At 42.2% G+C, this 27,525-nt stretch overlaps 3 protein-coding genes across 4 annotated transcripts; 1 reads left to right on the top strand and 2 right to left on the bottom strand.

The window, feature by feature from the left end:
• Positions 1-9,219: 9,219 nt before the first annotated feature.
• Positions 9,220-20,243, bottom strand: rragca (Ras-related GTP binding Ca). Of its 2 annotated transcripts, none has more exons than XM_023979983.2 (7): positions 19,813-20,243; positions 17,926-18,129; positions 14,742-14,941; positions 12,983-13,097; positions 10,297-10,439; positions 9,892-10,040; positions 9,220-9,468 (listed from the first exon to the last, which is right to left on the bottom strand). In XM_023979983.2, exons 1-7 carry the CDS (start codon positions 19,993-19,995, stop codon positions 9,317-9,319), a joined length of 1,146 nt encoding a protein of 381 aa, XP_023835751.1. In that variant the 5' UTR covers positions 19,996-20,243; the 3' UTR covers positions 9,220-9,316. The 2 variants fall into 2 exon arrangements, with proteins under 2 accessions (XP_023835751.1, XP_023835752.1); XM_023979984.2 differs by lacking the exon at positions 19,813-20,243 and adding an exon at positions 18,577-18,718.
• Positions 20,244-20,838: 595 nt separating this feature from the next.
• Positions 20,839-23,389, top strand: LOC111958734 (c-Myc-binding protein). The gene is made up of 5 exons (XM_023979985.2): positions 20,839-20,952; positions 22,332-22,404; positions 22,494-22,542; positions 22,822-22,951; positions 23,064-23,389. The coding sequence occupies exons 1-5, from the start codon at positions 20,938-20,940 to the stop codon at positions 23,106-23,108; spliced, it is 312 nt and encodes a 103-aa protein (XP_023835753.1). The 5' UTR covers positions 20,839-20,937; the 3' UTR covers positions 23,109-23,389.
• An 862-nt stretch (positions 23,390-24,251) lies between these two features.
• gja9a (gap junction protein alpha 9a) lies at positions 24,252-25,800 on the bottom strand. The gene has a single exon (XM_023979981.3). The coding sequence runs from the start codon at positions 25,783-25,785 to the stop codon at positions 24,337-24,339; it is 1,449 nt and encodes a 482-aa protein (XP_023835749.2). The 5' UTR covers positions 25,786-25,800; the 3' UTR covers positions 24,252-24,336.
• Positions 25,801-27,525: the final 1,725 nt, after the last annotated feature.

Below are 27,525 nucleotides of genomic sequence, written 5' to 3'. Positions count from 1 at the left end.
GTCAGTGGTGGTTGAGGCTGAAATGCCGTAGTGACAGTAATGAGTAAAGAGAGACCTACTGCAAAGATCTGCTTCCTCACAAGTAACTGGATTTCTCATTCACCTGTGGAGATTCAAAGACGATGGGAGGAAAAGTATCACCGCAGAGACACCTTCACGCCTCCATCATAGACCACAATCTGTCTGTCTGCCTCGCTTTCCCGTTCTCGCCCTCTCTTTCCCTTTCTCGCCCTCTCTTTCCCTCTCCGTCCATCTTTCCCCCTCTCCTGCTAAGGTCCGGAAACTCCAATCCAAAAGTGTTCGGTCTCAGTCTAGCAAATGACTGGAGGGCTGACATTCCACTGTCAACATCCATCTCCACAATCTATATCACTGTCCCATATCACCACACCACACTGAGCAGAGCTAGCACAAATTTGTTATACCCCCAAAACGCTGCATAACGACTCTCTCTCCCTCTGCCAAGCCTGTTAAATATGCTGCTATATCCCCCGTACGTGCCCCATTTTGGTTCTCCAAATGACCAGGACATCCTTGGTGAAGTGGAAACTGCATATGTTATAAACCCAACACCAGATGAAATTCGGAGAGGATGCAATATAGTTTTCACGATCCCCCTGAATACTGAGCGAGAACTGGGTGAGTGATCCAAATGTCTAGCGGTAACTACACTGGTCATGCATACTCAAGCACACGCACACAGTCAGTTGCACACACACACACACACTTGGAGGAGTATGGAGGTGCTCAGACGAGTGTGAACAGGCAAGTCTAGTCCCAGTGATAATCTAGTGCTTCTCTAGGCTGTTTCATTAACTTTGCACACGCAGACATGCATCCACCCACGTACTCGCTCTCACACACTAGTGCATGTGTAAACACACACACTATCCCCTCCACACACACACACACACACACCACTTCACACACACAGACACCACTTCACTCCCTCCACACACACACAAACACAGGGCTGCCTGTCTGTCTGTCACCCGGCCTGTGCCTGCATCCAGTTGTATCTGCATGAGGCTGAGATAATGGCATCTGTCACCGCTCCTTTTGTCACCGTGGCTGCTCTGCTACTGCCCATTAGCTGGCTGTTGTCTGACTGGCCCTGCACTACATGGTCTACTGGCTGACCAGCCACGGAAATACAGGAGACGGCTGCCTCTACCTCCCTCTCCCTCCCTCTGTCTCTACCTCCCTCTGTCTCTCCTCTTCCCCCCCTCCAGTGCAGGGTCAGAGGGTGGAAGGGGAGAGGAAATAAGGCAAGGGGGTTTGACAGTCAGGGCCCAGATATAGGTGCTCCTGCCCCTCCACTGAGACCCATGTTTCAAGGCTACTGAACATGACAACACTGAGTTGCAGGGGCATCATTTCAGGGTATCTATATATATATAGGAGAACAGGGGAATCATGTACCWAGTCGACCTTCAAATGAGTACAAATGTTATTCCATATACTTACTAGTTTTGTTACATAATGTTATTGAATTGTAATTACTCTGATATAAGGCTGATCTAATATAAAAAGTGACTCCTGATTTTAAAACCATACAATCCCAATGAATTAATCCTAATGTGCTTGAATACTACAGTACACACTGTGAGGATGTGTTGCCTTACAATGGAAAGAAATCAATTAACTACTTTCACATTTGTCAGATTCCAACATGCCTACCAGGGGTGAGTTMATTTCCTCCTCGTCACGTCTAATACTAACACACAGATCAAAAAGAGAGCGCTTTGTTAAGGGTTTCACCGACTGTCTCGTCGCTACAACGACAGCGCACGCACATGAGATAAAKGCTCAACGCGACGTTCCATTACATTGCGAGTGAACGCACGAGTGTGTGACATCACAGACAGGCAAAAGTATGTTCTGCTGGTTTAATTTCATTATTGGGCGAGTTTCCTTATTAGATGGCGAGGAGAAGACAAGCGTCTGTTTTGATAAAACAAGGCAATTTCAGGAGCTGCTATAGTGCCAAATTACAGACGTACATCAAAGCTACTCTCCCTCTCTCTCATTGTGCAAGTCTGTGATGTTAACATTTCCTTTGCATGTTGCCCACCACTGTGAGAGTGTGGGTGAGGATGGGATATTAGTGACTCAGGAAGAGGGAAACGTAGACACTACTGCCATCTAGAGACTGAATGGAAGTGCTACGGGGATTCTGGAGTATGAAACGCCAATGTTTACGGCAGTCACGTCAGCCTGCCTGAAAAAGTTTTAAATGTGATTGATTTTAATATAATCCACATTATGTTGGACAGTAAAGGTTTGTCATTAATAAAGATCTGTTGCTGTGCCTTTCATCACTATATTTTGTTTTGCTAATAGACTGGAGTGCTTAGCTGGTACATATCAACATAGGCCAGCATCATACATAGGCCTATGTAGGCCTATGTACTAATTCAGGAAGTATTCAGAYCCCTTGACTTTTTCCACATTTTGTTACGTTACAGCCTTATTCTAAAATGGATTTAAAATCAATCTACACACAATACCCCATAATGACAAAGAGAAAACAGGTTTTTAGAATATTTTGCAATTTTTATTTTATTTTAATTATAACAGAAATACCTTATTTACATAAGTACTCAGACCCTTTGCTATGAGATTTCAAATTGAGCTCAGGTGAATCCTGTTTCCATTGATCATCCTTGATGTTTCTACAACTTGATTGGAGTCCACCTGTGGTAAATTCAATTGATTGGATATGATTTGGAAAGGCACACACCTGTCTATATAAGGTCCCACAGTTGATAGTGCATTTCAGAGCAAAAACCAAGCCATGAGGTCAAAGGAATTGTCGGTAGAGCTCCGAGACAGGATTGTGTCTAGGCACAGATCTTGGGAAGGGTATCAAAACATTTCTGTAGCATTGAAGGCCCCCAAGAACACAATGGCCTCCATCATTCTTAAATGTAAGTTTGGAACCACCAAGACTCGTCCTAGAGCTGTCTGCCCAGCCAAACTGAGAAATCGGGGGAGAAGGGCCTTGGTCAGGAAGGTGGTATTTAATGGTCTCTCTGACAGAGCTCCAGAGTTCCTCTGTGTAGATGGGAGAAACTTCCAGAAGGACAACCATCTCTGCAGCACTCCACCAATCAGGCCTTTATGGTAGAGTGGCCAGACGGAAGACACTCCTCAGTAAAAGGCACGTGACAACCCTCTTGGAGTTGGGAGTTTGCCAAAAGGCACCGAAAGACTCTGACCATAAGAAATAAGATTCTCTGGTCTGATGAAGCCAAGATTGAACTCTTTGGCCTGAAAGCCAAGTGTCACGTATGGAGGAAACCTGGCACCATCCCTACGGTGAAGCATTGTGGTTGCAGCATCATGCTGTGGGGATGTTTTTCAGCGGCAGGGACTGGGAGACCAGTCAGGGTTGAGGGAAAGATGAACAGAGAAAAGTACAGAGAGATCACTGATGAAAACCTGCTCCAGGACCTCAGACTGGGGTGAAGGTTCACCTTCCAACAGGACAACGACCCTAAGCACACAGCCAAGACAACGCAGGAGTGGCTTCGGGACAAGACTCTGAATGTCCTGGCCCAGCCAGAGCCCAGACTTGAACCTGATCAAACATCTCTGGAGATACCTGAAAATAGCTGTGCAGCGATGCTACCCATCCAACCTGACAGAGCTTGAGAGGATCTGCAGAGAATGGGAGAAACTCCCCAAATACAGGTGTGCCAAACTTGTAGCATCATACCCAAGAAGACTCGAGGCTGTAATTGCTCCCAAAGGTGCTTCAACAAAGTACTGAGTAAAGGGTCTGAATATTAATGTAAATGTAATATTTCAGTTTTTATATTTTCAATACATTTGCAAAAAAAACCTATTAAAACCTGTTTTTGCTTTGTCATTATGGGGTATTGCGTGTAGATTGATGAGGGGGGGGAAACGATTTAATCCATTTTGGAATAAGGCTGTAAAGTAACAAAATGTGGAAAAAGTCAAGGGGTCTGAATACTTTCCAAATGCACTGTACAGTATATATGGTGTACCATCATCACATCACAATGACTTCAGGTTTATGACCAATGTTGGCAGTAGAGCCCAAAAACATTGACTTCAACTTCAGCATAGTAAGCCAGGACCTTAAGTACTTTATTCACACCATACCAAAGGTCAAGCTTATCTCATCTTATGAACATTTTTTAAATAATAATAAATACATCTTAAAACTGCAGAGCAATACCTTAAGTATTCACATAACATCTGGCTGACAGGCGGCCTATCAGAGAATGTGATTCGTCTACAAATTGAGACATTTACATTATAGTCATTTAGCAGACCCTCTTATCCAGAGTGACTTACAGTTAATGCATTCATATTAAGAGAGCTAGGTGGAACAACCACATATCTCAGTCATAGCAAATTTATTGAGGAAAAATGTACTTACTATCAGCAAAGTCAGGGGGTGTTGTGGGATTATTTAGGACACGCTTTGAAGAGAGAGGGTTTCAGATGTTTTCTGAAGATGGGTAGGGACTCTGCTTCAGGGAAAAGCTGGTTCCACCATTGTGGTGCCAGGACAGAAAAGAGCTTTAACTGAGCGGGAACTGCCCTTCCGTAGGGGTGGGATGGCCAAGAGACCAGACGTGGCAGAATGGTTTGGGATGTAGGGTTTGAGAGACCTTATATTTTGATTGTTAATGTATGATTCCAGTATGTCACAGTGACATTTTAGAGTCCTTGGCATTGTTACTACAGTGGGAATGCATTATTTATCTTAAATTATAGGCTATTTGAGGAGCCATCAAACCAACGCGGGAAGGTTGGAGGAGAGTTTAAAGAACCGAGGGGAAGCCGTCGCCAAGATTAATGCAGGATTTTTATAAGAAATTAGAGGCTTAATGAAGTGGATAAAAAAGCTGTCAGTGTATTATTGCATCTAAATTGTGGGGAAARGGTGTTTAGTTGCCTCGCCTACCTCTGCACATAATGGGTCGTCAGTGGCTGTGAGGCTTATTTTAACTGGCAAGGCACTTTCGTAGTGGAGCCATTCAACTGACATTTTTACACAGTAAACCAGTGGGGGTTTATGGTTTGGTACATTTATTAAAAAGACCACACAATGTTGAACCACAGCAAACTCAACAAAATGTGCCATTTCTGGGCTAAGGTTTCAAATAATAGCATTGTTGAAAATGTAGGCCTATGTGTTTAGCCTACGATTTGATTAGCCTATATTATTACATATGGAAAGTATACACATCAAACAGATGTTTTTAGGCATGTTATGGTGTTGTGTTGTTTTTTGAAAAACGTGGTTGTCGGATTTATATACTTTACCTTCAGCATAGGCCATTGACGAAGGCCATTGTTCTCCATCTCTCTCGGTTCGGAGCAAGTTGTTCCACAGCGAACCAGTTGAGACCGCTCTCAGTCATCTCTCCTCCAAGTGTTTCTGGATCGATCCCTGTGGTTGTGGCTAGGGTTAAAAACATTTGCATCGAGTCGATCATAGCCAATGTAGTCATCMCTGAAATGCATAGTGAAATTATTCAGGTAGTTTGGCAAACAACTGTGAATTGCAATACACAATGAAAAGAATTTGAACAGTCACTTGGCACCATCTAGCGTTCATTTCCAGGTGTGTCAAAAGAGCCTGGAGATTTGGCAAGCCGGCACATGAGCCTATGATACTGCACCAGATTTCATGATACATCATTGTGCCCTAGTCTGCCAAATACACTACCATTCGAAAGTTTGGGGTCACTTAGAAATGTCATTTTTTCCCCATGAAAACATACATGAAAWGATTTGCAAAATGAATAGGAAATATAGTCAAGACRTTGACAAGGTTATAAATAATGATTTTTAATTGAAATAATTGTCCTTCAAACTTTGCTTCGTCAAAGAATCCTCCATTTGCGGCAATTACAGCCTTGCAGACCTTTGGCATTCTAGTTCTCAATTTGTTGTGGTAATCTGAAGAGATTTCACCCCATGCTTCCTGAAGCACCTCCCACAAGTTGGGTTGGCACTTCCTACGTACCATACAGTCAAGCTGCTCCCACAACAGCTCAATAGGGTTGAGATCCGGTGACTGTGCTGGCCACTCCATTATAGACAGAACACCACCTGACTGCTTCTTCCCTAAATAGTTCTTGCATAGTTTGGAGCTGTRCTTTGGGTCATTGTCCTGTTGTAGGARGAAATTGGCTCCAATTAAGTGTTGTCCACAGGGTATGGCATGGCGTTGCAAAATGGAGTGATAGCCTTCCTTCTTCAAGATCCCTTTTAACCTGTATAAATCTCCTACTTTACCACCACCAAAACATCCCCAGATCATCACATTGCCTCCACCATGCTTGACAGATGGCGTCAAGCACTCCTCTAGCATATTTTAATTTTTTCTGCATCTCACGAATGTTCTTATTTGTGATCTGAACACCTCAAACTTCGTCTGCCCATAACACGTTTTTTCCAATCTTCCTCTGTCCAGTGTCTGTGTTCTTTGGCCCATCTTAATCTTTTATTGGCCAGTCTGAGATACGGCTTTTTCTTTGCAACTCTGCGTAAAAGGCCAGCATCCCGGTGTCACCTCTTCACTGTTGACGTTGAGACTGGTGTTTTGCGGGTACTATTTAATGAAGCTGCCAATTAAGGACTGCACCGGGACCTCCCATTACTCTTTCTATTCTGGTTAGAGCCAGTTTGCACTTTTCTGTGAAGGGAGTAGTACACAGCGTTGTACGAGATCTTCAGTTTCTTGGCAATTTCTCGCACGGAATAGCCTTCATTTCTCAGAACAAGAATAGACTGACGGGTTTCAGAAGAAAGTTCTTTGTTTCTGGCCATTTTGAGCCTGTAATCGAACCCACAAATGCTGATGCTCCAAATACTCGACTATTCTAAAGGCCAGTTTTATTACTTCTTTAAAATCAGCATAACAGTTCTTAGCTGTGCTAACATAATTGCAAAAGGGTTTTCTAATGATCAATTAGCAAATCCAAGTTTATAATTTTWAAAAGGCTACCACAACATGCCATTGGAACACAGGAGTGATGGTTGCTGATAATGGGCCTCTACGCCTACGTAGATATTCCATTAAAAAAAACAWTTTTTKTTAATGAAAAGAAATCTACCATTTCCAGCCACAATAGTCATTTACAACATTAACAATGTCTACACTGTATTTCTGATCAATTTGATGTTGTTTAAATGGACAAAAAAAAGTTACTTTTCTTTCAAAAACAAGGACATTTCTAAGTGATCCCAAACTTTTGAACGATAGTGTACCTAATGTCCTAAAACATTAAGTAAAACCAGAAACATTTGCTTTTGATGTGCAAGTGTTTATTTCATGTGAATGATAAAAACTTTGGCAGAACTGACAACAGTGGATTTACTATAGTCCCAAATGTCTACTATTTGCAAAAATCTAATGAACAAAACAAACAGGCAAAAAAACAACACCTTTCTTGCATTCARGGCAGAAAAACGCAATTTGGTCATTTTTTCCCCAGGATTAATTTTTCATTGTTAGACCTGGTCTCCCTTACCCACAGTGAAATACAATGAGCAATGTTATGTTGAGAATAATTTAGCTTGACGACACATTATTGCATACATGCTTGGAATGGGTTTTCCTATTGGCTTCATGCGGCGGCTCTTGTTTTGCGTGTAGATTGCTGTGATAAAACTGACAAAGTCCTTGCACAGAACCCTCAGCTAAAGTGAAACCTTCACAAAGTTCCAACAAATTTGTAAGTGAAGATAACAGCACAAAGACCAAATTCTAAATCCACCAGTGTTGTTCTATATGGTACAGAGTGCTGGAAAGTGACTGAACTGGACCTGAACAAACAATTCACCTTCCACACAACTTGTCTGCGAAGGACACTCCACATCTGTTGGCCTAATGCATTAAACCCCAACCTCCTCAGACAAACAAGAAGCAATGGCCCAACTCCTTGTGACTCAGACTGACCTAACAGACACCGAAATGCTGACCAACATCAGTAGAGCTAAAGCACAGTGGAGAAGATTTCCAAAGTCGTTGTTTCTGTCCTATATGCGCCAGACGGCGCGATGGGGAATGAGTGAATGAATCGACTAATCACGTAAGGTAAGGTTTGAAGAAGTGGTGACCGGCATTTAATTGCCACCATTCTGTTTATCATTATCGTAACCATCATTAAAATGATATGTCGCTCTATGCCACACAACCGGAATGTACAGATCCCATCAGAGACCTTTCCTAGTTAGACTAGTCCGAGATCTGTTTGTGCCGTCTTGCCAACTATTTTATTCATGGTCACGCCTTGGCAAGACAGCAAAGCATCACTGAACAAACCGCTGGTAACAGTTTTATTTTTTAGCTCAGTTTTCCAACATGGCATAGCATTATACAGTATGACACTTCAACAACTTTGAGCATAGGGCCTACACTGGCAAATCAACATGATGGGGCAGTCATGAATCCATAAACACCAACTATCCTCTTTTACGGACACACACACGCAGAACAGAAGCAGAAAAATGTGGACACTACAATCCCTTTTGCACTCTGAGGAACACTGTTTTCTTCAGAAGTAGTGAAACCAGAAGCAAAGTCTTGGGCAGCATACAGGCAAGTGAGTAGTGAGAGAAAGTTTGCAACAGGCAAGCTCAATCTAAGTAAGGCCTTGGGAAAGTGTTACTATGTGCGTTTTGGATAAACACCAAGCATTTCTTAGAGGCTTCGACCCATAAGTCTGCACAGGGTTACACAACTATACTGATCCCCACACTGCCTTTGCAGTTTCTTGTCCTTATCGAGGGTTACTCAAGGTTTCATTTTTTTTTTTTTTTAAGTACTTCTTCACATGGATGAACCAGCAGCTAAAACAGACAGCGATATTACCAAGCTTCCTCAGGGCTCTAGGGACTTGCAGCACGTGAGGCCTAATCTCACTGAAAGTTCCCAAATGCCAAATACGCTTTTGCTTGTGTATACCAGTCCAGTTGGACTTTCATTTCGCTGTTTTCGTGCCGAACAGCGGAAAACAATGCCTTGTATTCCCACAAAATGTACGAATGTTCCTGGTATCTCTGCATTTAGTTTCCCTTCCATCCTAGCTTTGTAAGCTCGCAGTCCTCCTTACCCTCTGAGCTTCGGGTTCAGCCCTGATTCTTCCATTTGAATTTTTAGCTCTAGTCCTCTTCCTGTGATTTTTAGGATCTGGGTGCGAGAGATATGATTGGTTTACTGAAAACCCCAATCCAATAGTCTTCTCCGCACAATCCCTCCCCATCTTCATTTTAGATCTTTCTGTCTTTCCTATCATCTCTCCGTCGGTCTGTCTGTCTGTGTTTAGACRGTGCTCCGGGGCGTGCCGTTGAGTGTCACAGCCTTGGTGCAGGGCGTGCCGGCCGCCTGGGAGCCCGTCCACGGTGTGGAAACGCCCACCTCAAACACCTCGTGGATGGCCTTCCGGAAACAGTGGAAGTTGTAGTCTATCAAGCCTGGGGAGAGATACGTGTCAGTAAGAAAAAGGTATGAATCTATTTTCAATTCCGAGACTTTGAATATCACTCAGTCGATTACTCCATGAGTCATGTGCTGTTGAAACAAAGAAGAAAACTTGAATAAAGTATCACCCCTATCAGATAAACCAATAACGCCCAGTGTGAAGAACATTTACAAAAACAATGGCAAAGAATAACTAAACCAGTTCAAATGAGTGCTATCGCCTGAGAAGCTTGAAATTCAATTGACTCAAGACATGATTACTTCCTTAAATAAGACGGAGCCACTCTTCCATTGACATCTGTCTGCATTTTGCGCTTGTGGGGGTGAAGTCACACTGGATTGAACGATAATGGGTAAGCAGCTATTGAGAGACAGCTCAATGCAGTAATGAGGAAATGCTGGGGTGGATGGCTTGCCTTTGCGCTCAAAGCTCTCCTCCCGGAGGATGCAGACCAACGCCAGGAACTTGGTGACCTCTTTCAGGTAGAGGACTGTGGTGTTGTTCAGCTTGATGATGGCCATGGACTCCTTGTCGTAGGCACTACCACTGCCGTCCTCCTTCAGACTGGAATAACACAGACAATATAGAACAGTCAGTGTAAGGAACTTATTCAAATTGAAAACGTGTTTGATACAGAGACCTAACATATCAAACTTTATAATAAGACATTAAATGCCTCATACATGCTTATAACAAGTTGTAAAAGTATGATTTTATACTTGTCAGCTTGTAGTAAAGTGTTGTCAAAGAAAATTACCACAAAACACACAGCTGTAAACTACACATATCTGACAGGAATTCAGTTAAAAAGGGGACGAACCCATAGATGCAGGAGACATCTATAACCACGTCGATCATGTCGCAGCACAGCTCATAAGACTGCATGTCCACCGGACTGCTGTCTGTGGCGATGTAGATCTTACTGACCACGTCAAACAGAAAGGCCTTCTCTATGCCCGAGTTCTGAGGACGGAAGGAGGGGAAAAAGGGAGATGAGGGGATGAGAGGTATAGGGGAGGAAGGGAGATGAGAGGTATAGGGGAGGAAGGGAGATGAGAGGTATAGGGGAGGAAGGGAGATGGAGGAAGGAGGAGGGGCCATTTGGTACTCCTAAAAGGTAGCGTGGCAGAAATCTCTCAGAGCCATCTTTCAGGTCATGTCAACAGCAACGGTTTCCAAATGAATTATTGAGATCCTAAGTTAAAAAAAGGACATAATTTATTTACCAATGCAAAACTGAGGTGGCTTAGCGTACATGTATTTTGACCCGGATTGAAGAGACTTTGGGGTCTGGAAGGTCGGTATTATACAACAACTATAAAAGCATTGCATGAAAGGGTCATCAGGGCTGACGATGATGATGACGACACGTCACACTGTGAGTCACACACCAGAGACCATTTCTGCTAAGGCAGGGCTGGGAATTGCCAGGGACCTCATGGTAAGGGCTGTGGCCGTCATGACATTTTGTCAGACGGTTATTGTCATGCAAAAGACTTCCGGTCCCGCGGTAATTGACCGTTAATGAACAGAAACACGTTTAGCATCTCCAGGCCTGCACCCATACAAGACGCTGATTAGCGCCGTTGGAACATCTACGTTTTAAAAAGTCTAATAAATCAATTGAATGTACACCCTCACAATAAATCCATTATTTATATTATGCAGGACTAAAGAAACATTACGATATGAAGAAAATGTATTTCAGAAGAACAGAATATGAGTTGGTCTACTGAATATGAATTGGTCTACAGTACGCTATCTGGCTATGTGCCATGCCATAGGCTGTAGGCTTGTTCATTTAGTAGACAAGATATGCTTATAAGTCCAGGGACATTATTTTATATGATTTAATACCAAGAAGAATATAATTGAACTTAGTTGAATAAAACARAAAGGATATTTTTCCCATTCCAAAGTGAGTACGCATATGAAGTGGCTATGTTCAGCGTAAAAGTGATCATTTGAAACAGGTCTTATACGGTAGATTCAGAGTTATTTGGCAACTTTAGTGGTGAATGTATATAAACCTTAGAATGTCTTAGAAATCAAAACATATATAGGCTGCATGACGATGGCTCATTATCAAATGGGCAGGAACAGGGGATGCACTTGAATAGCGAATGGAGGCCGCTTTCCCGCCAGTTCGTTTTTCAATTATGCCGGGTCGGCAACTCTGGTTATTTCACACCATGCATCAACCACTGTTTGAGGAGCATGCAGCCTCTGTATGCCACGGGCTCTCCAACTTTGTTACTGCAGCTACCCAGTGCTTAAATGGGAAACCGAGTGAGAGGAGAGATGGAAACGCACAGTGGTGAGATATTCTGTAGCTAAAAGGTGATGTGTCAACCTATTGATTTGGAAAATATAAAACAATTCCCTATTGCTAGGCTATACAAATGCACTATAAATTGTAGGCCAACTCTGTAAGCCGCCCTGCACAATCAACGAACCAACAGCGGGCCTATACGTTCTCTCCCAGACTCACGGATAGAGTTTGGAGCATAGTATAAGGTAACCAGTCCATCCAGTATGCATAATAATACAGTCTACACTCAAAAAGGTCATTACTAGAGTTTAGGCTAGACCAACTATGTACCAAATACATCTTAAATCCGTTTTTTCCCCCTCCATGTTTTTCCGCCATGCGTAATATGCGGCAGGCTATGTATTGTATAGCGGCAATCATTATTTTATTTCTGGGGGTTTTCGGGGTGATATACAGTATGGGTGTTTTGAATGAATCATCACCTTAGAAAGCGCTGTCCACTTCGTGGTGTTAAGGCTTTGAAACAACATCCACAACAACCATGTTTTCCACTCAGTTTCAACCTGTTGTTGGACTTCTTTCTTCAAATTGATTATCACAGTGAGCTGAGCATGAAACCGTTTTGATGAAAAGTGTTTGTGATTTTCGATGGTATTTGCATTGATGTCAGAGTGGTTAGTTAGAGGGGAAATGGAGCCCTGAGTACCAGGCCATTAGGACCTGATGGTAGTTAGCGAGTTGGGTACTACCAACGCATGTCCACAGTGCAAAAGAGCAGATTACCGTGACCCAACGGTCACGTGGAATTTGACTGCGGTCAGGACTCATGACTGCCGGTGTGGCAGTAATACGATCACCGCAACAGCCCTACTCCTGATACAATATTGTCATAATACTTTGGTGCCAATACGATATGTATTGCAATTCTCACGATTCTATATGTATTGTGGTTCGATACTAGGACAAGAGGGAGCCATGAGGAAACAAGTTTTGATCAGCCATAGAAATAAAAGTGCAGGGGGAAAAAACAAACAGAGTTTTGGTACAGGTACAGACAACTAGCAGGGAGGGACTTGCTGAACTTGTCCAATGACAAACATTAGTTTCCGTTGCAAAATGTTTTGTTATGGTGTGCACTAATGAATCCGACCCAGGTCAAATGAATGAAAGAAATGCAAAAAATGCCTTCAAATCAAACAGCAAGAACTAAATCAAGAGGGAATTTGGTACTTACAGATATAAAGATGTTTAGAAGGTTTTCCAGTGTTGGCAGCTGTGGGATAAGCTTCTGGACCACTTTACTGAAGGCCTCGAATATTGAGTGGTCATAGATACTTGTCAAATAGAAACTGAAAGATATATAAAAGGGAAGTTAGCTATAGGTTTGCACAGGTTAGGACTAATTTGATAACTTAGTTCCTCGTGCTCTGTAGTTCAAGTAAAAACACAAAGTGAGACTGGATCATATCCCAAAACAGTAGGGAACATTAGAAACGGAAAGCATTTCTCAGCTTTAAAACACACAAGGATAAGCTATAGCCTAATAAATGACCATGATGGTACAATTTGGGGCCGTCCAACTGCAGAAACAAAAATATTAGCAATGTATTTAAAAGCATTAAGGTAGCGTAACATTTTAAGGAAATCTATAAATAATTGTAGTGATAGTATAGTGATAGTTCCAAATAGAAAATTGGGAAACTTTAAGGACTGCAGTTCTAACCAACAGAACCAAAGGTCCTAAAGAGAGGCCAGTGGATGTGACTACAGACTTCGCACAGAGACGTCTTTGCAGTGCAGAGAACAGAACACAACTCAACATCCCTCCTCCCAGCTTCACTATAAATCCACCATTGATCCAACTGTCTGGCGTGCACCAACAGCAATCTCACCTTTCATAAAATAGGCCTACATCTCAAGAAAGGAAAAGCAGACAGMCGATTGAAAAACCAAGTACTGAAAATCTGCAGAGCGTGTTGGAACCGGTTTGTCGGTTCAAAAAACGACTTGCTAGGCTCAGTATCATTAATGTATAAAGGCCCTAGGCCTGTATCTGGGAAATGATCATCAGGGCATGTGATGATATCCCTATCGAAAACAACCATTTCAGCAGAGTTCAAATTTGAGGCTAAAGTTTCAACTTCAAAAGAGAAAATAGCAAACATTGAAGGCAGTATGAGCATAACGGTACATGATATATAGGCTACAAGGAATCCTTCTGGTCCTCTAACATAGACAGTTTGCACCATGCACACTTGCTGTGGTGTTTGTTCGTTAAGAGGCCGGGGTGGAGCATGACAACCATGCGCTGGAAGTATACAAGCAAACCCCTATGTTCCAGGCCCACACACACTGACAAGTGTGTTTGTCATTCATATGTTATTTCCCCAACTCACAGTCACATCGTGGGAAATACGTTCATCCATGTGCTGTGTAAGGCAAGTTATTTCTGAGAACCCAATCTTACAAGCCTAAATAAACTGGCCAACCTTCTTCATGGAAATAGAGAGAGGCGTGTTATAACAGCCAGGCTGACACTAACATGAGGCTACCGGAAGCTATTTTCACTGTATCAATATGGAATCGCAAGTGCGATCTGATTCAGTCAGATTCCAAAACCTAGAAAATAAAGTGACAGAGGTCACAAGAAATGACTTGGCAGCACAGATGACTAGCTTGCTGCGCGAAAAAGATGGCTGACCAATACTAAAACGGCTAGCATTTTAGTCAAATGCACATGGACTGAACTCCCATGAGGTCATTGCTGGTTTGAACAGTAGAAAAGGAGAATTAGGCCAACAATAGAATACTAACCCACAATAGCAAGGCAATAAGCTGAGAAGGCTAATTAATTTAGTGTAGCTGCTCTTTCTGTAGGGTTTCAATGCTTTTCCCTTGGCATACTGTAAACTCAAAAAGGGGAGGATTAAAGGAATGGTTAGATATTTTTTTTGAACTATCCCTTTAAAAAGGGTGAGTGTCTGTGGATCTACCTGAGGTGAAGCTTCTCTAGGCTGGCGTCTGCCAGGTCGTCGTTGGCTCTCTGGTGGATGTCTCTCTGGGTCTCGATCTTGTGGTCGTCGGAGAGGCCGTCCACTTTGTGGATGAACACCTCAAAGTTAATCTCGGGGTTGACCCTGTAGGCCCGCGAGACGGTGAGGTGGAGTCTGCCCAACGCCTCCACATAGTCATCCTGGGCAGAAAGAAGATAAAAAGAAGAACACACGCACAAACAGAGACAGACCGAGACACACAGAGAGACATAGAGCCTTAGAAAAGGTGGCTTAAAACAAAAGTAGTGTACAAGTGTGCCTAAAAAGTAGACTACATGCATCTTGCTGCCTGCATGCACATTTCCATGACCATACTATCCAACATGCATAACGCAATCCCCTATACCAAATTGCAATCCCCGACATTCTACTTGTTACAGTCCCCGTGGTGGGGGGGGGAGTTAGACAGAATTCCTGGAGAATTAGGCTACTTTTGAGATTAATAAAGCAATCGAAGATTAACATAATTTATCATAATGCTTCACATCGCAAAATCTCAAAGTCCCACTGCAAAAATGACATGTTGAGCAAGCCTGCCAATTTATTTCCCTGCGAATTCTGCATCTGCACTGAGAGATACTGAACGTTAGTGAGATATGGAGTGCCACTCTGCCTCAGTACAGTGGCTTGTACAAACACTTCCTCAAATTTACTCAGCTGGAAAATCTAAATAAACTGGCAAAATGATACAGTAGGTTTGTCGGACATACAACACTTAGGACACGTTACAACCTAGTTACACCTCACAGATAATTGACAGCATTAATGGGATAATCCACCTCCAGAAATAAGAATCATGAAACTCCTTTCAATTTGGTGAAAGCCTATGTTCTATCAGTGGGTAAAATAACAATTCCCCCCAGTGATTTAACTTCTAAGTGGTCCGTCTGAAATCAGGCAATCGTGTAGGAACGCGTCATAGCTACATGGTTCTCGTCACTGGAGATATGGGATAACACACTTTGACATTTCACAAAGCTTTTAAAACAATTAGGCCTACCTGCACTCCAGATCACCAAATCAGCCAATAGATGGTATGGGCATACTTGTCTAGAACAAATACATCCATTTAAATCGTCATAACAAAGTATATACTGTTTTTCGCTTAGATGTACTCAATCTAAACAGTGAACCAAATTTATTCAAGTCAGTTTCTCCTTCAAGTACTATATTGCAATGCGCCCTGTGTGCCTGTTGGAAATGTGGGAAAAGGCCGTTATTGCTATAGCAACGTACTCTGTACTCGCTCTGGGGAGAGGCGAACTCTGTGAGAGACTGCTAAATTGATAGTGCCGTTTTAGGCAATTTTACAGCAAGCTACTTCACATGCTGATATTGACTTTGTTATTATTGTGTGTAGCTATGTTAGCTAGCTACCTAGCCAGCCCAGAGAGAGTATTGCATTGTGGATTTTGTAGTTGACTTGCGCCGCAGATTTCCACAACAATTTTCACATTGTAAGGTTGGTAGCAACGACAAAATTAAACATTTGTTCACAAAAAATATTGTTATTCAAGACTGATAATCATAGGAATTAGTGGTTTGGGTGGATTATCCCTTTAAGGTTGAGAAAAAACACCAGCAATGAATACACGGTGTCTTGTTCCGGGTCATAGGGATGTGACAAATGGACAATTTTTCTTAATATTTCAACTACAAAAAATAAAAATGGGGGGGGGGGGTCCGTTAACAAAAAGATATATAAAACTCTACCTCAATTCCACCATGCAAAGTTTGCATTTCCTTCTCAAAGTGTTGCCATACAGGACTTCACTGCTGTCGCTTGCCTTTTTACGAACTGTTAACGTGATGACGTAGTGGTGGTTAGTTGACGCCAAAATAATTTATTCCTTGACTCCTTCCACATCGACTCCCATTTCTGAGTGTCACGATTCGATTCAGCTACGAATCCACTCCTAAGATTCAGTATTTTTGGAACGGAGGAGGCTGATTAGTTGCCGTACTTCCGAAAATACAAACACTTGCATCTTTCATAGCGTGCTAGTGTGGGACGGAGTGAAGGGCATAATATAGGCAGGTCAGCCGACAGACAGACAGTCAAAACCGTGCACTTGGCCTATCTATCAGCAATTAAAAGCGGTCTCTCGCAATGGAATGCTGTATCTCAATTTCTGAGCTTGCAATGTCTCGCAACTTCAGTAAAGCAGGGCCTACCATCAACGAATAGGCCAGGATATTGAGCGAGATGCAACACTTCGCTCTCACAGTCACTCACAGTATATGCACATGTGCACGGGTTCACTTCACATGCTGTTCACAGCGAGGTAGCCAGGGCACCAAAACAGCTGAGAAGTTGATCCTCGCGCTTCAACCCTCCTAGTTGTTGCAGAAACTGACCTACTAAGCCGTTTACTTTCTGCATCTAAKTAAAAAATGTAATATATTGTTTTTCGGTTAGGGATTTTTCTTAACGTTAAGGATCCCAATTTCGTTTAAACGTTTTAAACTTTCACACCCCTAGTTCATTAGGCACCAAAAGGAAGAACGGAGTGAAACAGGGAGGGACTACTTGGACAAGTACAATGAGAAACCCTCAATTTCCTATTCTGTTGAACAGATAGAAATGTAGTCACTGAGAACTCCTTTCAACGTGATCATTAAATTGAGATAAACTGTGGCCTACCTGATTAAATTAGCTTTGATTTAGATAACGGTTAAGATCCCTTTGTTCCAGCAGTTAGGATAAAAATGTGCACCGTCTTGGGAAAACGTCTGTGACAATCAATTGTCTTTGAAGCGGTGGGTCACTTAACATTTCAACATTAGAAGCGTATTCTGTGCTGCAGAGTAGAAGTAATCTAGAATACGCTTATATCATCCACTTCTCTATAAACACAAATTAAGTTGATAAACTATACAGTTCACTCAGTTTGAATACATTTATTTTAAAGACCATAGAACAGGTTCAGACATTACCCATGACATGAGTATTCTGTTAAAATGCTGTGATCTGAAGTGCTTTTTCCCTTTCTAGTAATTCTAGGAGATCAGACAKTTGTCAATTATGTTGTTCAACATGTCAGTAAGTCAATTATGGTTCAACATGTCAGTAAGTAAGTCAACCATTGTGTTTTTAATACACGTTTCCACTCAATCTTTTCACCTGTGCGTCAATGACGAATATCAAAGCCCCCGTGCCTCTGAAGATCATCTCGTAGTCAAAGGTAGGGTCGAAGAAGTCCACTTGACCCGGGAAGTCCCAGATCTGGAAGTTGACAAACGAGCTACTGGAGATGTCGTCCTTGTAGATCTTGTTGGTGCTCTCCAGGAACAGCGTCTCGTTGGGAGACATTTTGTGGAATACCACCTGAAACAGGAAATTAGAYATAGTGCTGTTAAGACAAAATGACAACACCTAGACCTACTGCTTCCTTCTCAAAATACCAAGAGACTCCATTTTGAGAATCTGTTATTCCGTCAAGTACCTAGGGTCACTACTACTAGAGGAAAAAGCCAAAGCACGTTTCTGGACTAGCAGGAGGCTAAAGGGAARAAAGTACTCGTTGGCTTAGCACTTAGGGTCATGGATTTAGATGTGCCTTCAACAACAGTGTAGCACTGCACAACTATAGTCTATGAATTCAAATATATGAGAAGAACACAAATAAGCCATGTAACTAAATAGTTTGGCGCCGTTAAAAAGACATGCTCCAGTACTTTGACGAGTAAAAGTATTTTATTTAAACCTCCCACCTTGGGCTGGATGTGTCAATGTTCATACATGCATAATCTATGAGCAGAATTACTTATTTACCTCAATTAGCCACACAATCCTTAGTTTGAAAGCGACTGTTTTATTGATGCTGTGTCTTGCCATTTCCCCCGTCATGAGTGAGGTGGTTTAGCAATATAATGTTGAATGAGAGTGTCTGCCAAGATTTGGAACGCCAGAGAAGGGATTTTAGACAGGCAGACAGTCACCGCGCACACGAGTACTGTGCAAGAAACACGCTTTCACCTGATAAATGATTAACAAGTTACCTAGCAAACGTTTCTTTTACATAAATACGKTTGAATTAATTGTATATTGTTTGCACTCGTTAGCTGAACMAACTAGCTAGCTCAGTGGCTAACATCAATTGAAATAGTTGGCTGAACCTCCCTAGAAACAGTGGTGGGAAAAGTACCCAATTGTCATACTTGAGTAAAAGTTAAGATACCTTAATAGAAAATTACTCAACTAACGTTAAAAAGTGAAAGTCACCCAGTAAAATKAGTAAAAGTATTTTGTTTTAAATATACGTATGTATAAAAAGTAAATGTAATTGCTAAAATATACTTAAGTATTGAAAGTAAAAATAATAAAAAATTCCCTATATTAAACAAACCAGACTGCACCATTTTTGATTTACAGATAGCCAGGGACACACGCCAACACTCAGACAACATTTACAAACGAAGTATTTGTGTTTAGTGAGTCCGCCAGATCAGATGCAATAAGGGGTGACCAGGGATGTTCACTTGGTAAGTGCGTGAATTGGACCATTTTCCTGTCCTGTTAGCCATGCAAAATGTAACGAGTACTTTTGGGTGTCAGGGAAAATGTAGAGTAAAAAGTACATTCATGTTTTTTTAGGAATGTAGTGAAGTAAAAGTAATCCAAAATATAAATAGTAAAGTACAGATACCACAAAAAACTACTTTAGAAACCAAATATTTTTACACCACTGCCTAGAAAGAATGCAACACCATGGAGTTTATAAATCAGACCATCTCTGTAGATGCTAGCTATACTAACGTGTTTGCTTGCTTGTCATGTAGCAGTAACTTGCTATCCAGACCAGGATGACAACTGGTCTTTGACATAGAAGTACGGTCTGACGTTCAGAGTGGATACATGTTACTATATTAACCTCAGGAATGTTTAGAAGTTGTGGCAATGTTAGCAAGCCATCTCAATAACTGGCAATGATAGCTATAGTTGCTGATTGAACTAAAATAAGGCGTTATGTAAAGACAGATGAATCATGTCCGCCGAGATCGTTCCTACCTTCTGTATTGACGACTTGCCACTTCTTCGCAAACCCATCAACAGAATTCTAGGTTTGCTGTCAGATGGAGTTGGGCTATCCTCGATGTCGGCCTCCTCTTCTCCATAGCCAAAATCTTTGGGAAACGAGTCCGCTACCCCGTAGCTGTCTGCCAGCGGTTCCACTTCGTACTGAATCGACATTTTGACCCGACGACGCTCGCTTCCCCCAATCCCCCCCTCACCCTATTAGTTTTACGCAGTCCTGCTTTTACCGACAAATCCTTCCACACCRCCGATAAAACGTAAAATACAGTTTAAATGCATCAATAATGCCAATGTTACTTGCAAATCCTGAGAGTGTGTTGTAATATTCTCCTTTAGATCTTCGGGTACCCTATGTTTCCCTTTCGCCGAAAACCCTGCTCTTCAACCAACCTCCGAATCTAATTGGACGATGTACATAGGATGCGAATAGTAGTTGGTTAACCAGGGTGTCAATCTGTCGAGACTGGTTYTTCCCTTGTCAGATGTTTTGCAGTCAGCTGACCAAGTAGGCTAGTGCCAGAGAGGACGAAACGAAGCGAGAGGGTCCACTCCCGTCAAAATCTGTCCCTGCGGGAATACAGCGAAAAGCAGACCGAATTTATTCATTTATGCCTCAAATGAGACCGATAAGCAGACCGTATGCCTTCCCGATAGTTAGTGCGGAGATAAGAGCATCTTGTCATTCTATACAGTATCTCTGCTAGGGCACATACTTATTTTGTGATCTTTCAGCTGGAGTTATTTTGGCTGGAAATGTATAGTTTTGATTTATTTATTTTTGACTGGGGGGGGGGGGTCAACTCACGATGGATGTATCCCTTTGATTCATAGTAAAATTATACAATCAATGTCATTCCAGTATTGTTTTCCAACAATCAAAATATAAAGTTTAAAACTGTCTGTGTGAAGCCTACAAAATCACCAGCAGAGGGCAGAAAAAGACCGTACAGAAAGTATTTCAATAAACTATACTGCGCATGCTCTAAGCACGAGCGTGCTTGTATTGACTTCAAGGCTACCAGGGAAACTTGCTTGAGGCGGTGCGAGTCGTAAGAACGTCAGTTAGCAGTAAAGCCAAGGTTTAACGTTCATTTCATAATGGCACACTACAGAGTAAGTGGACTGCATATCATGTTTTACATTGGCGTGAGTAACGATAGAAAAATGGCATGGTTTCCACAACCAGGAGAGCTTAAAGTTCCCAGATGTAACGTTATAACGCGTTAGCGAGCTAATTTAGCGCGTTACACATTTGCTAGTTAGCTGGATAGGTAGAGGAGCCAACTATGGTGAAGGAATTTTCTGATGAACTTCAACTGAGTGGAGCCGAGACCAGGCTTTGTGGAATGTAGTCCCAACTACATCGATTCGCTCAAGGTCAATTACTTWAAAAAATGTAAATTATGAAACGCCCACATTGTACCTATGTTTGTCCTCTGTAGTTGCGTGCCCTTTGCTTGCTGAAATCATACTTTTTCAATAAACGAATCTAATACCACAGGTATAGTCAGTTTCCAAACCGAGGCGCAACATCGCGAGACTTCCGAGAAAGCTTGCATTCGAGCCAATGTCTTAAGTAGTTGAACATGTTATTACTCCAATTTCATTAGTGACAAACTGACACGTTTTGAATTTGTCAAAAACAACTTTATATAGGAGTACCTTTGGTTTGACGGATTGCACATGCGCAGCTCAGCGCGAGACGACCTTTCGACCCGATGACGTGTTTCTACGCATGCGCTTTTCTAGCCGACATCTCCATGAAGTCGTCTACCTTGTGACGGGTTTTGCTACTGACGAAGCAGTATTAGCTTATCTTCATATTGATACCACCACCGACTGTTTCCTTGTTGATATTCAATTGGCACATGCGCATTTGCGATTAGTTGCCATCTTAGAGCAGTGAGAAAAGTGGTTGTATTTGATTAACGTCTATTGAAAAGTATGGATTTTAGCAAACAAAGGCATGCAAACATGGGTACAAGTTTTATAATTTAAAGTATTGACCTTGGGCGAATCGCTGTAGTCTGAGCTAGTTTCCACAGAGCCTGTCCTCGGCTACACTCAGGTGAAGTTCATCGGTAACCATGGAGTTTAGTCCGTTACTGGCTGGCTAGCTAAACCTGTAGCTAGTTCGTTTATTACCAAGGTACAATACTCAATTTGGATGAGTTGTTTTTCTCAATACAATAAGGAAGGCTATAATCTTTCTTGCAATCGTTCTAGTTCCATTAAGATATAGATTCCTTGATGGAATCATTGATTAGAAATGACTGGACAGGTGTGGAGCCCTTRCTTCCACCTGTCAATTATGTATTATTAGCAGTGATTATTACATCAAGGGAGGTATGAATGCACAGAGCCTTGTTCCTTCCCTTTCTTTGGCAAAATGGTGCCAGCAAACATCCAGCAGTATCATGGATGAACTAGCTAGTTACTGAACCCTGAATAAATTGGGAGTATCATTTGTCTCAATCCCAATGTGTCTAYAGGCTTCAGAGTCCAAACGAGAGCAGTTTCGGAGATACCTGGAGAAGGCTGGTGTCCTTGACAGCCTCACCAGTGGTGTGTTTATTTCGAATATTTCATTAACTTTAATAGTTAATCTTATTTGACCTATGCAAATTACGAAAACGGCTTGTGCCTTATTGCAGTGCTGGTGGCATTGTATGAAGAGACGGAGAAACCCAACAATGCACTTGAGTATCCTTAAAAAAAAAAAAATGTAATTAATATTTCCTACATAATGTAGACATGCATAACTATGTTTTTGGAAGGTGATGAAACAGAGACCCCCCATTCAGAATCTGACCTTTCTGTTGCCTTTAGTGTCTAGCGACCTGAATTGCTCACTCAGACAGAACAAGTGTAGACTGGCACAGATCTTTTCAAAAATATTAAAATAACAMATTTTCAATGACAACGAGGTTGAGAATGAATTTAATTCCTCCTCAGCACACTAATTTCTTTAACAAGATCCAGTTTCCTCAAGCAGCACTTGGGTGTGGCTGGCCAGGAGTCTGCAGATACTGAGGCACTCCAGCAGGAGCTAAGAGACATGAGGCAGAGGTGTGAGCTGCTGGCCGAGGAGAACAAAGACCTCAAGAACAGGGTAGGTCTGCCTATGATTGTTTTTCATTGAGTATGTTGATCTATACATGGTAGACTTGAACTTTTCATAACTAATGAATTACTCGAACCTCTGTTTTTACACATTTCCTTAGCTTCAACGCTATGAGCCTACGCAAGAAGATGGAGCTGCCGAATAAAAAATGACTCGGCTTTATTGAAGTCATTTTGTTAGAAACTACAATTTCTATGGCAAGTCGAAACCAACAACGGGAGGCAAGGAGTTTATACACCTGTTTTTTATTTTCTTTATACTCTGTTTAAATATTTAACTTATTTTGTATATTTGAAATATAATCGCTTTTATCCCTTATGATTGTCTCCTCCCTCTCATAAAAGCGAACCCCCTTTTTCTGTTTTCAGTGTACATCAGCCTACTGCATACCAATGCTTTGTCTCGAGTAAACAAACGGTAACATAATGGTCTTTTTCTTTTTAATCACGTTCACATATTTGTTACAATATAGAAATCTTACATCATGATATCACTTTTGTACTGTGTGCACAGAGGCTCTGCTGGCGTTTACTTGAAATGCATAAGGAACTGAAATACCCCACAAACCTTAACAGAAAAGCTGTGCCTAAAAGAACGTGGAGGGCCATTGTAACCATCATACATGGTTTTACGATGATAGTATGGACATAGTTAATGCAAAATAAAAATCTAGATAGAAGCTTTTATAAATATGAAATTCGGTCTTTCATGCAATATACATTATTTAGACTACATACTCTATTTTCAGTGGTCAATAAGCTGTTTGGCTGAGTTTTAGACAGGCAACCCAATTCTGATATTTTCCCACTAATTGGTCTTTTGACCAATCAGATCTTTTTCAGAGCTGATTTGATTGTTCAAAAGACCAATTTAATGAATCAAAATTCTGAATTGGACTGCCTGTCTAAACGCAGCCATAGTTCTAGCACTAAGACGTTTTCATGGTTTCTCTCTAAACAATGGTGTTTAAAATGGACCGAAACACACAGAAAGCATTCAACGGTGTCACTGCTGTGTGATCTATACTGTTGTTTTTCCTGTCTTAGCCGCAACACTTTCAAAAGCAGGTCAATATTCCCAATAGCAAATCCCCACACCCAATGTTTGATCGATGTCTTACGTCATCACAAAGTATGACAGAGGCTTTGAAGCTGGTGATTACAAAAATAAACTACCACGTAGAGATCAACAGTACAGAAACAAAGAGGTGCCATCTTATAAGACAGCTATACATTTTACTGGACTACTGCAACAGATCCACCTCCAAAGCAGTTCGCACAATGTCACAACTCGTGTCATGTTCTTTTGATCTTGTTTGAACTGAAGTTTTCTTGTCTGATGAGGGACAAAATATTAGGTTTTACTCTTAGCATTCAAACTTGTAAATCTGTGGGGGCTCGCCTACTGCTTGCGTTGCTTGTGGATGATGGTCGGCGATTGGAAGAGGGTGGTCTCGGACTATGCTGTGACCCTGAACTTGAGTCCTCCAGTGAGTCTGGGGTGGAGGAATGCATTTTGGGTTCTGATTTCGATGCAGTCCGGGCTTGGTACCCACCACTGGCCTTAGCACCCCCATAAGAATCTGTGTCTGAGCCTTTGCCCTCCACCACTGTGGAACAATTTGAGGGAGCGTTGACCCTCCATGTTTTCCTTCCGGCACCTACTAGCAATGTTGGGCAGGAGGAAGCGTGAGATGCGTTCCTTGGGCGCATGGGAGAGTCTGCAGACTCCTCTGGCTCCTCCTGCTTTGGCGGGGTCACTGAGTCGCAGGGCGGTGAGCGGCTGTCACTGCTGGTGTTATTGGAGTTGGAGTTGTGCTCCGTCRGGYTATGTGCAGCATYTTTGAGTTCTTCCRCRCTCYGTTTACCAGCCAGTTCRCCCTGAACAGGGAGGAAGGCAGAKGGGTTGATAAGGGRRGGGTAGGTGTGACCSTCCTGGGCCCGCTCCAGTAGGAGGTTGTAGCCACTGGGCGCGGAGGCCATGGTGGGCTTGCAGCCGGAGGAAGCAATGCATGTCTGATGCACCACGGAGTCTTTCTTGGCTTTGCTTGAGTAGAAGTCGTCAAGCTCGTCTTGCAGGTGTGGATAGTAGTCCAGGATGCCCTTCTTGACCTTCTTGTAGCCCAGGTGCATGATCTCCAAGATGTTTAGGAAAAGGGAGACTACAGCGATGCATTGCATAAAGACCATGAAGACACTCTTCTCTGTRGGCCGGGAGACGAAGCAGTCCACCGCGTTGGGGCAAGGCTCACGCTCGCACTTGAAGAGAGGGGAGAGCTGGAAGCCATAGAGGATGTACTGGCCCGTTATAAAGCCTACCTCCACGGCGGAGCGGGTAATGATGTGGGCCACGTAGGTGCGCAGCAGGGACCCCGACAGCGGAGCCTTGTTGAGCTTRCCTTGCTCCAGCTGCCTCACCTCTCGCTCAATCGTTTTCCGAGCCGCCACCATSTCCACGTCCACCAGCTCTAGCTCGCGACGCAGCAGGACCTTCTTTTTCTGCCGCTCCTTCTCCAGGGCTCGGAGGCGGTAGAGAGCATGGCCCATGTACACCAGCGAGGGCGATGAGACAAAGATGACCTGAAGGACCCAGAAGCGGATGAGGGAGATGGGGAAAGCCAGGTCGTAGCAGACGTTCCGGCACCCGGGCTGCTCCGTATTGCAGATGAAATCGGCCTGCTCATCGTTCCACACGTCCTCGGCCGCCACACCCAGCACCAGCATTCGGAAGATGAATAGGATGGTGAGCCAGATCTTTCCCACCATAGTGGAGTGGATATGCACCTCCTCCAATATCCCCCCTAGAAAATTCCAATCCCCCATCTTTACACGGGCATCGTTGTGTCTGTCAGTAGGAGGCAAGGCAGGGGCGGAGAGAGGATGGAGGCAATTATATAATTTTGTCATGTTAGAGGTTATATGGAACTTTTGCCTTTTGGGATGGCTCTTGAGCCTAAGGCCCCTCAATGGACAGAAATATTGCTTAGAAATTCTAATTGGACATAAAGGGACATTCCTCCCCAATAATGAGCAAAAGCATTTAGGGTTTACCTAAAACCAAGGATTTTTTGTTGTTGTGAAATAAGACATTTATTCATATTAATATCTATATATAAACCATACAGCCAACTTTCAAGTCACAATTTGGTGTTTAACAATTAGCAACTAAATTCCTGACATTAGTATTTTCAACAGTACATCTTAAAAACTAAATGTAAATGTTATTTTCTATGCAGTTTGTTTTAAAATCTGTATTTCATTAACAAATACTCAATGAAAAATATATTATTCCGCAGACTATTTTAACCCCACAAAGGTTGCTTTACCAATTAAAATAATGCATCAGTCCTTTCATATCAATAAATATAATTAAAACTAAACATGGTTAAGTCATTGACATACAAAAAATGAATTGCAACCTACCTTTATCAGGAAAAAAAGGGAAATGTACATCGAAGACAGATTTTAAATTTATCATGAATATGGAGCATCACATATTTGTAAAGCATATCAAAATGTACGAATAAGCAAGCAGTCGGTTAGCATCATGTTTATTATTTTCCTCTTGCTCCGTTCAGTAGTCCTGTTTTACCAAAAATAAAGGCATTACCCTCGGTGATTTAACTTATAAACAATGAGAGAAATCAATGAGAGTCATTTCCATTTACCTTGCAGCAGCATGGACAGACTGCCGGTGATTTAAATCCCTGCGGGTCATCCAGCCGCGATGAGGCCACAAAAGCTTTAAAAAAAATCGTTTGTGCCCCCTCCACATCTGTCGATGCGCATCACCTGAACTTCTGTGACCCGAATGTTACCAGGGTTGCCAGTGTCAGCAATAGGGACAGTACACTACGTACGACTGAACAGTTGAGAAGGCTGCCAGTGCCAGATTCTGGTCAGTCAGCGAGATGATAAAATCAATAATCCGAGTTCTACCAATACAGTACAAGATAAATCATAGCCACACAGCAATTGTTTCAGCCTATTCATGCTTGCCATGTATTGATTCAGGGTTATAGGTTAGTTAAGTAATATGTCCTTAATTAAAAAGAAACAGTGGAATTAGTCCCCAAAAATTACTTTAAAAATATATATTTGGCTTCTCCTAAAGGAATAGCTGAACTTAAATTTGAACAGTCTAGTATGGCTTGAATGCATAGCCAGGGTTCTAAGAGCGAAGCATGGAAAGTTGTTGTACTGGACAGATGGCTAACTTATTAGGTTCACTCTTGTCTACCGTCTGAAGATTATATAGGCTGTTGTTGGAGACTCCATAGCCCCCATGAGAGATGTTTGGTGATCATGGTATATATAGGTAATGTGATGGGAGTTTCTTTTGAAATCAGTTACTGGTTCTGGTATCCCCCGAACAACATAACGCTATGACACACTGTGCCACAACTCTTTCAGATCTATCTTTTTTTTTTACTCTTGTAATGCAATCAATGGGTCATGTCCGATTTCATACTCTGGTGCGTCCCCTCTGTAATTAAGTTGTCTCTGGCAGTTGACAATATTTTTATCCATTTACAAGAAATCAATTACTCTGGCTTGTGGCAA

This window comes from Salvelinus sp. IW2-2015, linkage group LG35, assembly GCF_002910315.2.
Source record: "Salvelinus sp. IW2-2015 linkage group LG35, ASM291031v2, whole genome shotgun sequence".
Taxonomy (NCBI): Eukaryota; Metazoa; Chordata; class Actinopteri; order Salmoniformes; family Salmonidae; genus Salvelinus; species Salvelinus sp. IW2-2015.
This window is presented reverse-complemented; position numbering and strand designations above follow the sequence as displayed.

Coding starts and splice junctions, on each gene's coding strand:
- LOC111958734 (XM_023979985.2), top strand. Junction 22,543..22,821: donor AAACCCAACAATGCACTTGA/GTATCCTTAAAA, acceptor AACAAGATCCAG/TTTCCTCAAGCAGCACTTGG. Junction 22,952..23,063: donor ACAAAGACCTCAAGAACAGG/GTAGGTCTGCCT, acceptor ACATTTCCTTAG/CTTCAACGCTATGAGCCTAC.